Raw genomic sequence first — 10,953 nt, 5'->3', positions numbered from 1 at the left:
TCACGACCAAGCTGGCATGGTTCGTAGTACTCCGCATAATATTGATACTTAGGAGTTATGACATGCGCCAAGTTCAATACCGGGTAGTTGCCACTTCCACCCCAACCACCAAAGGCGTGAAACAAGCGTGCAACATACATGGTATCCAAGCATGTCTACATGTATTATTGCTGCACTAGTACTTGCTGCAGTGAGATGTTATGAACTTGGGCGTTTTTAATTTACACTAGGTATTTGGTCCGGCCAAAGAAAGATCGAAAAACTGTACATGCTGGCCCGGAATTGCATGACCAGAGGTTTGAGCAGTCGGCCAAACTTTTGTATGTAGAAAAATGGCCGTTTGCTTCCCTCCTCACTCTGTGGGAGTCGGGGACGTCTGATGTACTAGATAATAAAAAAATTGGCGTCCTTGCAAGGTAACAAAAGTTGCAGTTCTAAAAGCGCAATATTACATCTAGGTACAATACAAAGTTGGTGTTGCAAAACGTGCCCAAGAGCTTGATCAACTGACTTTGTCACAATATTCTGTGAACCGTAAGTGGTAGCGAGCTCGAACCTTCTCCCTTGACTCGGGGACGAATGACAAAACTCTGAAAAGCCTCCATCTCGTGTGGACAAGAGAATGCAAAGTGCCGGAGCAGAGTCACTGTCAGAGCCTTCGATACGTCATGATCAGATGGGGGTATTCAAGGACGGACAACATCAACGTTTACCTTTATTTCGGCAGCCGCAAAGTTTCGCCCGAGGCAGCCCCTGGGACTGTCAGGGGTTAGCAAAAGAAACATAGCACCACAGCAGTGGTGCACTTACCCAACACTAAAAGCCAATAACTCGCGACTGGTCCTGGTACCGTGGTGGAGCCAGCGTTCTGGTCGGAAGTCGTCCGCGTCAAATCCCCATATTAACTTGTCCTTTTGAATCACATTGACAGGTAATGAGATGATTGTGCCCTTCGGAATGACGAGGTGAAGATCACCAGACCCTGCTACGGGTTCCGAAAGAGGGATGCTGATGGTTTCAGCAGCCTACCCGAACAAACTTTAGTAAATCTTTCGGCTGCCTGCTTTTGACCTTACCTCATGATGATTTTCGAGAACAGGTGGATGAAGGCGAAGTGTCTCCAGGAAAAATGCGTCGAGAAGAGGGTAGGAATTGTTGAGTTCGTCAAATGTGGGGTCTCCAGCAGTTGAAACTTCATCACGGATTGCTTGCTGCCATTTCGGATTCATGCCAAGTTCAAAGAACAGCCACTGGGGGACACTGTCAGTTAGATTTTTGAAACCAGCCCAAGTGAACGTACAGCAATCGTGGCGGAAACTGGTTCATAACCAGCTGATATGATAGTTCGCATCTGCGCTGCAACTTGCTCTTCATCCATACGTACAACGGCAGCGGCTTTATCAGCTCGCACTGTGTAAATCATCGTGTCAGTGAAGTAATGATCTTCGAACAATTTAGAATCATACGCATCAGTGACATCAGCGTCTTACTGTTCGGATCACTGACAGCTTCCGCATCCTTCAAGATATTCGTAGCAAGATCTCCAAGCTCTTTTCGGGTTTTTCTGATCATCTGTCCTTTCTTGCCAAGATGCAAGATAGATGGTAATAACCAAAAAAGAGCTTTCATGTAAAATGAGGTAAACGATTTTTCGTAATTCGTCAAGCCGTCTAGGGTTTCTGCGAGAGCGTGTGGTTGGCCTCGAAGGCAGTCAAAGTCGTACGCCAATGTTGCTCGTCCAACTGTGTCCAACCTGCATATAAAATTGAAATGAGTGCACACGATAAACTTGCTGCCAATACATACGCAAAACGGCCAGCCCAATTGGTCATCTCAATCACGATTTCGTCGCTACGTTGGGCATCGAAAAGCTTGTGCCATTGAGTAACCATCTGAAAGAAGTTCAAGAAGCATCTAATGTGACATATGCAGCTTACCTTGGTAGCATTTTCGTAGAATACCGGAGTCAAATTCCGCGCAGACTGCGGACTGAAGCTGCGTCAGGGTAGAGTTACCACCGAGGTAATGTGCTTATTACCTTAATGCTGGGCCAACACTGCGTCGTTGCTTCTCATGAGCTTCTTTGCCTTGTCACATACATCAGTGAGCGAATTTAAGATCTGCATTGAATGATTACCTTCCACCCAGAGAATACCCTCTCCGAGCAGCATACGAAACCAGGCACGGACGCCTTTTGGCTTAGGAAACTGGTATGTGCCCTCTCCTAGAATAAACGATATCGCGTGCGGATCCGTGATGGAAAGGAGCTGATGCTGATGAGAACAATGAGCGAGGTGATAAAGTTCGAATGAGATGTGCCTACGCCGAACGCCCCTGTAAACTTCACAACCTTGCCGTATGTGCGGTGCCAGTCCAGATATAAGGCACCGGGTGTGTTATAGTACAAGGCCTTTTCTTCGCCCCACACCCAGGAGGAAGTCTTCGGGCCCGGGACGTGGCGCAGAACAAACAGAGAGGAGAGTCGCTGTTGGAAGAAACGTAATATATATACGAAAGCGAAAGCAATGGAGAAATGGTAGATGTACAACATGAACCTGCGCAACTGTTTGGAAGAGTCTTGGAGGGTGATATGTTGTCTGTATCGCAGTGGCACAATTGGGGATGCAATGAGGAGGACCTTTTTATGCGTCCTGGCACAACCAATTCGCGTAATGTTTTGGGCAAACATTATAAATCGATCGGACTATGATCATTCGCCGTGGCGTTGGATGCTTTCAGCGATTGATCAAGTCCTGGCACCTGATTGACGCCTTGCCTGATTAGATGACTTAGATCTAAGTCGTGGACATTGGATGAGCTGCGAGAGAACTCGAAGAAGGAAATGATGCATTCGATCGAGACAAGATTGAAAAGGCACCGTAATGAGCTCAGTCACTGGCTCGCTGCAGTACCCGTCCGCGAGTCTACTGAATCGCATTTGATTCTAATACGGAATGATGGATAACAGAGTGATGGGCGCGAAGAAGATAGGGCGGATATGTATTTCGCATGCGCGCGTGTTGAATCATCATGTTAGCAACGGACTGGGCATCAAAGTCGTGTCATTAGCCCAATGGAAATGATGATTGCTTTTCAAGGAAAAATTCGGATCAAGTATATGGCTTGCTGGTACAAGCAGTCGTGACTCGATCTGACAATCAAAAGTCAGTTGCACAGCAAAGAATGGGACAAACTGGCCGCCTTACGGCAATGATTCTGGAGTACCTTTCAGCTGAGGACAGCTGGAGCCGAGACAGAATTCGAAGTGAGCTATAACGTATTATCTGCATCAGTATTAATGATCATCGATTGATCGCTAGTACGCCCAAATAGCTATCTTCCTAACGATCCTGGCTGCACAAGGTGTCAGTCCGACAAGGTCCGACAGCGGTATCATACACGATGCTGTTTTGCGACTGATGGGTTAACCCATGCGAGAGTGTGAACTTCGCGAGGGTAGATCAATCATGGAAGACCAGGAAAGGTCAAGAACAAAAAGAACACGTGAAAGACACCGGGCCGTGTAGGGTAGAGTGCTGTGAGGAGCTCGTTCAAGTGCCATTCTGTCGTTGAGTCGCTGTGGCGAAAACCAAAAACATATGGATGTCGCAGCTGAGGAGAACATGTTGAACATGATCTGTACTTGGATGTGCCGTTGACTGACTATTCAAGCTAAACACGTTTAATGGACTGTGACGACGATATCACTGACTTAAGTGCCAGCAAAGTTCAAAAGCAACTTAAGTAATTATGGAAATATACTAAATTTGGTAATTGACCCGGCGTTGAGGCCAACGCGATCGTGTCAGTCTGTTACGAGTATCAGCTTTCTATCACCCACGTCGAGCAAATACGGTCGAGCTAGCGACGACCTTATATCGCATGTCTGCTCCCCGGAACAATTCTCCCTCAGAGGATCCTCCCAGCTTACGCCACAGGTCCAACAACGCCAACGTGGAGGTCTACGCCGGTGAAACTGACATGTCCCCACTACCGCCTTTTGGCAAAAAAGCCATATCTTCCTCATTGGACAGCATTCGAATACTACCTCGAGTACCTACAGGATCATCTTCAGACCTCGAAGAAGTCGAGCTAAGTTTGTTGTCCGAAGAGGAAAGAACGAGTGCTGCGCGAAACCTTCAAGATGGTGACGCGCAATTTTCTGCAGGTGGAACTAAAACGACTGCTATGTCTTCGAGAGACAGAAAGGCAATGACTCTTTTGATTATTCTTTGTCGGTCACTGTTATATCTCCGAGCTTTCAATCCAGTTGACATGACCTTTCCCATCAGATTTAATCCAAGGAGTTCCTGTGAGTTGTTTCTCCCCCTCGGATATCGTACCGGCAAGGATGCTTACTATTCCACGAACAGCTTGGCCTTGCTCTTGGTATGATACACCACTTTGTTCTGCTCACTCTCTGACATTTCATAGGCTCCGTCCCGTTCATTCTCCGAGAACACCTATCATATTCACAACTTGGCGTGTTCGCATTATCCAACTACCCATATTCGCTTAAGCTATTATGGTCTCCTATCGTTGATTCAACTTTTTTTCCTTCTCTTGGTCGTCGAAAATCATGGATAATTCCCATGCAACTTATAATCGGCTCTTTAATGCTCTACATAGCATCGAACGTTGGGAGATTGATGGAAAATGTACGCGGTGACTGCTAGACTTCGAGCCGCCCACACTGACGTGCAATCAGCCTGCGGATAATTTATATGAACTCACTTTTGTATTCACCTCACTGGTACTCTTTTCTGCAACTCAAGGTGCGTGCATTCGCAGCACCCCTTTGCTTACGCTGAAAATGATCTGCAGATATCGCTGTTGATGGTCCCTTATTTAATTTGTTTTCAGTCACGTCAATGCTTATATCAATCCAGGATGGGCTTTAACACTTCTCTCTCAGGAGAGTCTTTCCTACGCGTCTACATGCCAGACAATTGGGTTGAACACAGGCTTCTTCGCCTCTTTCACCGTCTTCCTAGCGCTGAATAGCGAAGCATTCGCGTAAGCAGTTCGTGTTCAGTGTCCCGACTTATTTAGTGACAATTTGCAGCGAGAGATGGGGTATTCCACGCCTCGAGTTAAGCACATATCTCCGTTTTTGCAGCCTCTTGTGCTTCGGAGTAACCTTCTGGCTAACCTTCTTCGAAACAGAGGTGAGTGTCCATCGAAAAACGTCTTTGAACAGAATTGACGACAAAATGATTCATCTCGTAGGGCAAGGAGTTACTAGACGAATCAGAAATGACTGTTACATCCGTTTACAAGACCATATGGAACATCTGCAAGCTCAAGCGTAAATAGATTCGATTCAGTTTTGGATGGTTTGGTGGCTTATCTTAACTTTCAGACGTCCAGGCGCTCATCATCATGCACTTCTTCGCAAAAATCGGGTTTCAAGCTAACGAGGCGGTCACTAGTTTGAAAATGATTGAGAAGGGTTTGGGTCGTGAAGACCTCGCTATTGTTGTCCTCATAGATTTTCCTTTTCAAATCTTGGGAGGTTGGTTTGCGGCGAAGTGGTCTAGCGGAGACAAGCCACTCCGTCCTTGGATATGGGCATTTTGGCCCCGACTGGCATTTGCCTTTTTGTCGACGCTCATTGTCTACTGGTTCCCGACGCGCCCGCTTTCATACGGGTTTTTCGTCTACCTCATCATCCACACGGTGCTACAGGGACTTGCATCGTATGCGCTATCAATGACGTGCTGAGCAAGGCTGATTTTATTCACAGAACAATTCAGTTCGTTGGGATCTCGGCATTCCACACCAGAATATCTGATCCTCTCATTGGAGGGACCTACATGACGGTATGAAATCTGGAGGTTTCCCTACTTGTCGATAATAGTCTCATGCCCATTTAGCTACTCAACACGTTTACTAATCTAGGAGGAACGTGGCCGAAGTACTTTGTGTTGAAAGGTCCGGGTGCATGTCAGCCATATTCATCGAGCGCTACTAATGCTCCCACAAAGGTGTCGATTACTTTAGCGTGGCGTACTGCGAAGTGAAGGAAGCGAAGACTGAGCTGCTTGTAAAAGGTAGGCACCAGTGTTTTATGGCATGGGCGCTGCTTGATACTCGAAACCAGCTGCCGAATGCGTCTCTGAGCGCGGTAAGGAGCTTTGTTCTGAAATCGATGGAAGATGCATCACGGAGCGCGATGGATACTACTACGTTTCGGCGATATGCATGACGTTTGGGGTGCTGTTCCTAATGATTTATATCATTCCCACTGCACGTAAACTACAAGGTGGGCGAAACACTCAATGTCACTTCGGATTTAACCGAGGTATCTGTCTAGCTCTCCCCGTGTACAGATGGCGAATTAGCCCAGAGTGAGCGTGGATGCAAATTGGGCTGGGATTTGTTTGGACGATCGTTGGTTACTTATTCTAGGTGGTAGATAGCTCGTGTTCGTTTCACAAGTTGATCTATGTACTAAGTTGCTGTTTGAGGTGGCGGTCGCCTGCCCTAAATTCAGATCGCGTCCCATATCCTATTTTCCACGGAAACGTGCAAACCATACCACTGAGATTTTTCGATAGTCACTCTTGCACTACGCAATAGCTATTAAATCAACCATTCTACACTAACCGCCACAAAACCGGAAAATGGCAACTACAACCATGCATTTTGGCCCCGAGTGGATGCGCGCGAAGCCACAAACTCCTGCTCGCCCACAGGCACCTCCTTCTCCACCACCTCCGGCAATATCTAATATACAGCAACCAAACGCGTCAACTTATTCTGCACTCGTTACACCTGCCGCCGCCCCAGAGCCTGAGAAACGCGATGAATGCCGTCCTTTCAGATATTCAAAGGATGCAATGCTCAGAATCTACAAAGAGGGTGGCGGGAGAGGTGGTCTGGGATTAGAGGTGGAAAGATGGGAGGGCATTGTACATGAGGTCAGCAGTGAACCCACAGGGTTGCGCGAAATGGGTGACGCAGAAAAGAAGGTCAGGCAAATTGGACTTATAGTTTATGTCTTCGGCCTCATTGGCTCACACGAGGCATGTAGCTTTTTGCTGGGCCACTTAATTCCGAGCTTCGGCGGCGCCAGTCTACCGACCTTATAAGCACGCTATCATCTCCATCTGATAGACCCAGGTTGAACCATTCCAATACCGGAGGAGGGAGTCCTATGAGAGGGTTTGGTCTCATGGGAAGGAGAAGAGACAGCACAGGTGAACACTGGAATGTCCCTGAACTATATTGTGATGCTGATGGAGGTTTTACTAGATCAACCGCCACTTGCACTGCCTCGTAAATTGTCTGTGTCTAATACACAAGCCAACTCTCCACGCGACGGAGCACTTCCCTCCCCTCGCACCCGAATAGGTGGCTTTGCTTCAGGATTCGACGGTGTGCTTAACGGTGGAGATTCTTGGATGGCTAGACGACGAACATCGGAGAGCATGCTGAAAGCTGGGGGAGCTTCTACGGGAACCCGTCCGGAAGGTCGAGAAGAGGATGTGAAAGGACATAACATCAAAGAAGTGGAGGAAGAACACCCAAGTGTCGCACAAAACACTGCGCTTCAGCCTGACGCTTCTGGCACTTCTCAGCGATTATCACCAATCCCTGATGTCCTGCCTCCCGACACAACACGCAACAGTCCGAGCCAGCGATCTGCGCTAAGTGCGGATTCGGTAGCCCATCGTATGACTGGAATGACTCTTGGCGAAAATGAGCGGAACTTTCATCTCAACCCAGTGGCTGACAGTCTGACGGGTCCACCACCGGGTTTGGATCCAGCCAGCATTGAGTGGTCATACCTGGATCCTCAAGGCCACGTGCAGGGTAAGTCCTTTACATTCCACTCACGAGCTCCAGAGGTGATATTCTTTCCCAGGTCCTTTTAAAGCTGATTTAATGCAGAAATGGTTTGATGAGGGCTATTTCACTCCTGACCTCCTGATGAAGCGTACTCATATTGATCGAGAATGGACTGCGGTTGGGATTCTCGACCGCCAGGCCGCTGGCGGGAAAATATTTCTTTCGCAATTCCCAATGGCCACCGGACCTCCTGGTCTCAGTATTCGCACCGATTCCCCCCAGAATTACTCCCCTGCTGCGCAGAATTACTCCCCAGCTCATGAGCATAATACATTCAGTGGCTTCCAGCCTGTACCATCCCGGACTCTCCGTACTGCAACATTGGACCCATACCTTAATAGTGCTTCTCCTTCAGATTCTCCCCCCTCGTCTTTTGGTGGCGGCAGGTTTGGCAACGGCTCTCCCGATCCTTCTGCATTGGCGGGGAGAGTCGGAAGCCTTTACACTGGTGACTCGGGACTTGGCTCTCACAGTTTTACTGGAAATCCAGGTCCGTTTGGTCCAGTTGGCGACCCCCGCTCGTCGCTCAACATGGTGCCCGGCAGAACCTCGTCATTGGACACATTCGGCGTCTATAAGAACAACAGTAACTCTCAATGGCCACCATCTATGACCCAAAATTTGCAGCATTTTGGCAGCAGCGAGCATTCCCTTGCGACTGGTTTCAACAATGGCATCGGCTCGGGCATGATGCCTGTGCCAGTGCCAATTGCGCAGAGTCACTCTTTCACACAGGAACCCTCGTACGGCGATGGGACTTACAACGCCATGGGCAGTCTCGGCGCCTCGCACGACTCACCCATCGCACGGCACCCCGTCGAGGCGAACGGTATAGGCTTCAACAACCTAAACAACCTAGGGATGAACGGCTCACCTTATACGCAGCACTTCCCCCAGTCCCCTGTCGTACCGCAGCAGCGCTCGTCTACCTCGCCGTTCGGTGAAGTTCTCACGAAGGTCGCTGAGCCGCCTGTCGTGCTGACACCAGTGTCTGCTGTGCAGCCTGAGAATGTGACATCACCATGGGGCGCACCCGAGCCTACTACTGTACGCCGCCCAGTGGCTGAGATTCCTACCCCGTCCCCAGTTGCCCAGGCACCTCCAGCGGCCTGGAGTCAACCCCCGCAACCTACCCGTACTGCTTCCAAGTCGAAAGACCCTTCGCCATGGCTGACAGCCTCCCTAGGCGTCGTGGATGATGGATGGCGCGAGGTTCCTGGCCCAAACAGCCTCACTGTGAGCAACCTCGGGCAGCACAATAAGATGTACGAGGAGGTGGATGAGGATGACAACATTGCTGTATCGGCTATTGGAGATGAGGAGGAGGAAGCTGCTACTGCACCCGTTCCCGTACCCATATCAGAGAAACCTCAGCCAGCGTCTGTGGCCCCGGCCTCCGCAATGGCTGCTCCACACATTGAGCCCCCAACATTTACAGCGCCCAAGGCCAAAGTCAAATCCACCGTCCGTGAGGCCCAAGCCCAAACCCAAGCACCTACCCCGGTCTCAGTACCGAAATCTACACCTCCCGCACCCACACCTGCCCTGAAGAGCCCATCTCCCGTCCCGAAGCCTGCGTGGGCGACTGAAGACGATGCGAAAAAGGGCAAGAGCTCGCTTGGTCTGCGCGAGATCCAGGAGGCAGAGGCAAAGAAGGCAGATGCGCGCAAGGCTGCAGAACGCGAACGCCTTGCACGTGCCAATGTGCCACCCCCACCTGTCGTCGTCGAGGATGCACAACCGTTCACCGCATCGTGGGGACTTCCAACGTCTCAAGCGGGTGTACGAGCTACTGTGACGCCAAGAGGTGGAGAAGTTGCGGGAACGCCTGCGGCGAGTGCTCCGGTGTGGACGTCAACGAGTACGGCGCCTGCCAAGAAGACGATGAAGGAGATCCAGGAGGAAGAGGAGCGTCGGAAGAAGATGGGAGTGAAGGATTCGATGGCTGCGACAGCTGCAAGGCGCGGGTATGCAGAGACTACATTCAAGGTGTGTGCAAAAACCTCTCAAATGTTGGACTACTTGTTGAACCCTTTTGGAACGCTGTGCAGGTGGTTCCCAGTGCCCAGGTTAGTGGTGGGGCATGGACGACTGTTGGCGCAAATGGCAAGACAAATGCACCTGTACCTGTACCTGCACCTGCACCTGCGTCTGCACCGGTGCCTGCTCGTCCAGCTGTCGCTCTATCCGTATCTACACAAGCGGCGCCTACGCCTCGCCCTAATGGTACAGCCGTCCGCCCGACTGCACAGACTGTCCCAAAGGCTGCTGTTGCTACCTCATCACGCGTAGACGACACTCCCGCCATGTCTACACACGATTTCCTCAAGTGGCTGAGTGATTCGCTGAAAGGGCTCAATAATTCCGTGAACCGTGAGTCATTCTTCTAGATCGTGCCATCAACTGTTTCTGATAACATGATTGGTGACCAGTGGAAGACATCACGCAGATGCTCCTCTCATTTCCTCTCGACCCAGACCCATCTACATCAGAGATAATTTCCGACCTGATCTATGCGAATAGTACAACACTTGATGGGCGGCGGTTCGCGGCAGAGTTTATTAAGCGCCGCCGGGCCAGTGGTACGGCCGGTCCAGGACCGAATGGGAAAGTGGTGTCGATCGCAGACGTGGTGAAGACGACGCCACGGACTGCTCAGCCCGAATGGGGCTTCAAAGTTGTGAATAAGAAGAAGAAGGGGAGGGCGTGAGTGGGAGTAGGAGTAGGAGAGGGATGATGGAGGTTGTTTTACGTGTTGTCTGCCTACGCACATGCATACTCATAAGCATACTGAGACGCTCATTCACTTGTTTTATCTCATCTCATGAATAATCTTGTGTTGTCGATCGAGTCCTAGCTTTGCATTAATGCAATGCTGTTTTGGATGATTGTATGTCCCGTGCTTGACTTTCGAGCAATGCCAGAGTCTTGTACTGAAGTAGGATGATTACCCCGACCATAAATCACTCAAGCCCATGTGATACAGCATGCTTGGGTTTTATTAGTACTCATTACATGCATGCTGGAGTACAGTAACCGAGTAAATAAGAACGAATAAGAACAAAGTACATGACGCAGAACATAAGTGAAATCTAAAGA

The 10,953-nt window shown here is 49.6% G+C and overlaps 3 protein-coding genes across 3 annotated transcripts; 2 read left to right on the top strand and 1 right to left on the bottom strand.

Annotated features, from left to right (window-relative positions):
• Window positions 1-515: 515 nt before the first annotated feature.
• On the bottom strand, window positions 516-2,551 carry DEU56DRAFT_724118 (cytochrome P450; the record flags this gene model as incomplete). Its single annotated transcript, XM_041347805.1, has 11 exons — window positions 516-656; window positions 714-759; window positions 811-1,025; window positions 1,077-1,250; window positions 1,301-1,410; window positions 1,467-1,753; window positions 1,807-1,892; window positions 1,938-1,989; window positions 2,039-2,087; window positions 2,138-2,273; window positions 2,324-2,551. 11 exons carry the CDS (start codon window positions 2,549-2,551, stop codon window positions 516-518), a joined length of 1,524 nt encoding a protein of 507 aa, XP_041214622.1.
• Window positions 2,552-3,981: 1,430 nt separating this feature from the next.
• Window positions 3,982-6,354, top strand: DEU56DRAFT_724352 (acetyl-coenzyme A transporter 1; the record flags this gene model as incomplete). The annotated part of the gene is made up of 15 exons (XM_041347814.1): window positions 3,982-4,234; window positions 4,293-4,312; window positions 4,374-4,389; window positions 4,435-4,658; window positions 4,709-4,775; window positions 4,825-4,839; window positions 4,890-5,016; window positions 5,066-5,168; window positions 5,230-5,308; window positions 5,363-5,699; window positions 5,747-5,822; window positions 5,877-5,934; window positions 5,988-6,053; window positions 6,104-6,265; window positions 6,317-6,354. 15 exons carry the CDS (start codon window positions 3,982-3,984, stop codon window positions 6,352-6,354), a joined length of 1,641 nt encoding a protein of 546 aa, XP_041214621.1.
• A 164-nt stretch (window positions 6,355-6,518) lies between these two features.
• DEU56DRAFT_304159 (uncharacterized protein) lies at window positions 6,519-10,775 on the top strand. Its single transcript, XM_041345566.1, has 6 exons — window positions 6,519-6,974; window positions 7,037-7,202; window positions 7,258-7,818; window positions 7,871-9,843; window positions 9,906-10,227; window positions 10,287-10,775. Exons 1-6 carry the CDS (start codon window positions 6,627-6,629, stop codon window positions 10,562-10,564), a joined length of 3,648 nt encoding a protein of 1,215 aa, XP_041214620.1. The 5' UTR covers window positions 6,519-6,626; the 3' UTR covers window positions 10,565-10,775.
• Window positions 10,776-10,953: the final 178 nt, after the last annotated feature.

Source organism: Suillus clintonianus (assembly GCF_016758775.1).
Source record: "Suillus clintonianus strain FC179 chromosome Unknown DEU56scaffold_3, whole genome shotgun sequence".
Lineage (NCBI taxonomy): Eukaryota > Fungi > Basidiomycota > Agaricomycetes > Boletales > Suillaceae > Suillus > Suillus clintonianus.
The sequence above is the reverse complement of the archived record's forward strand: the minus strand, read 5'-3'. Positions and strand labels throughout refer to the sequence as shown.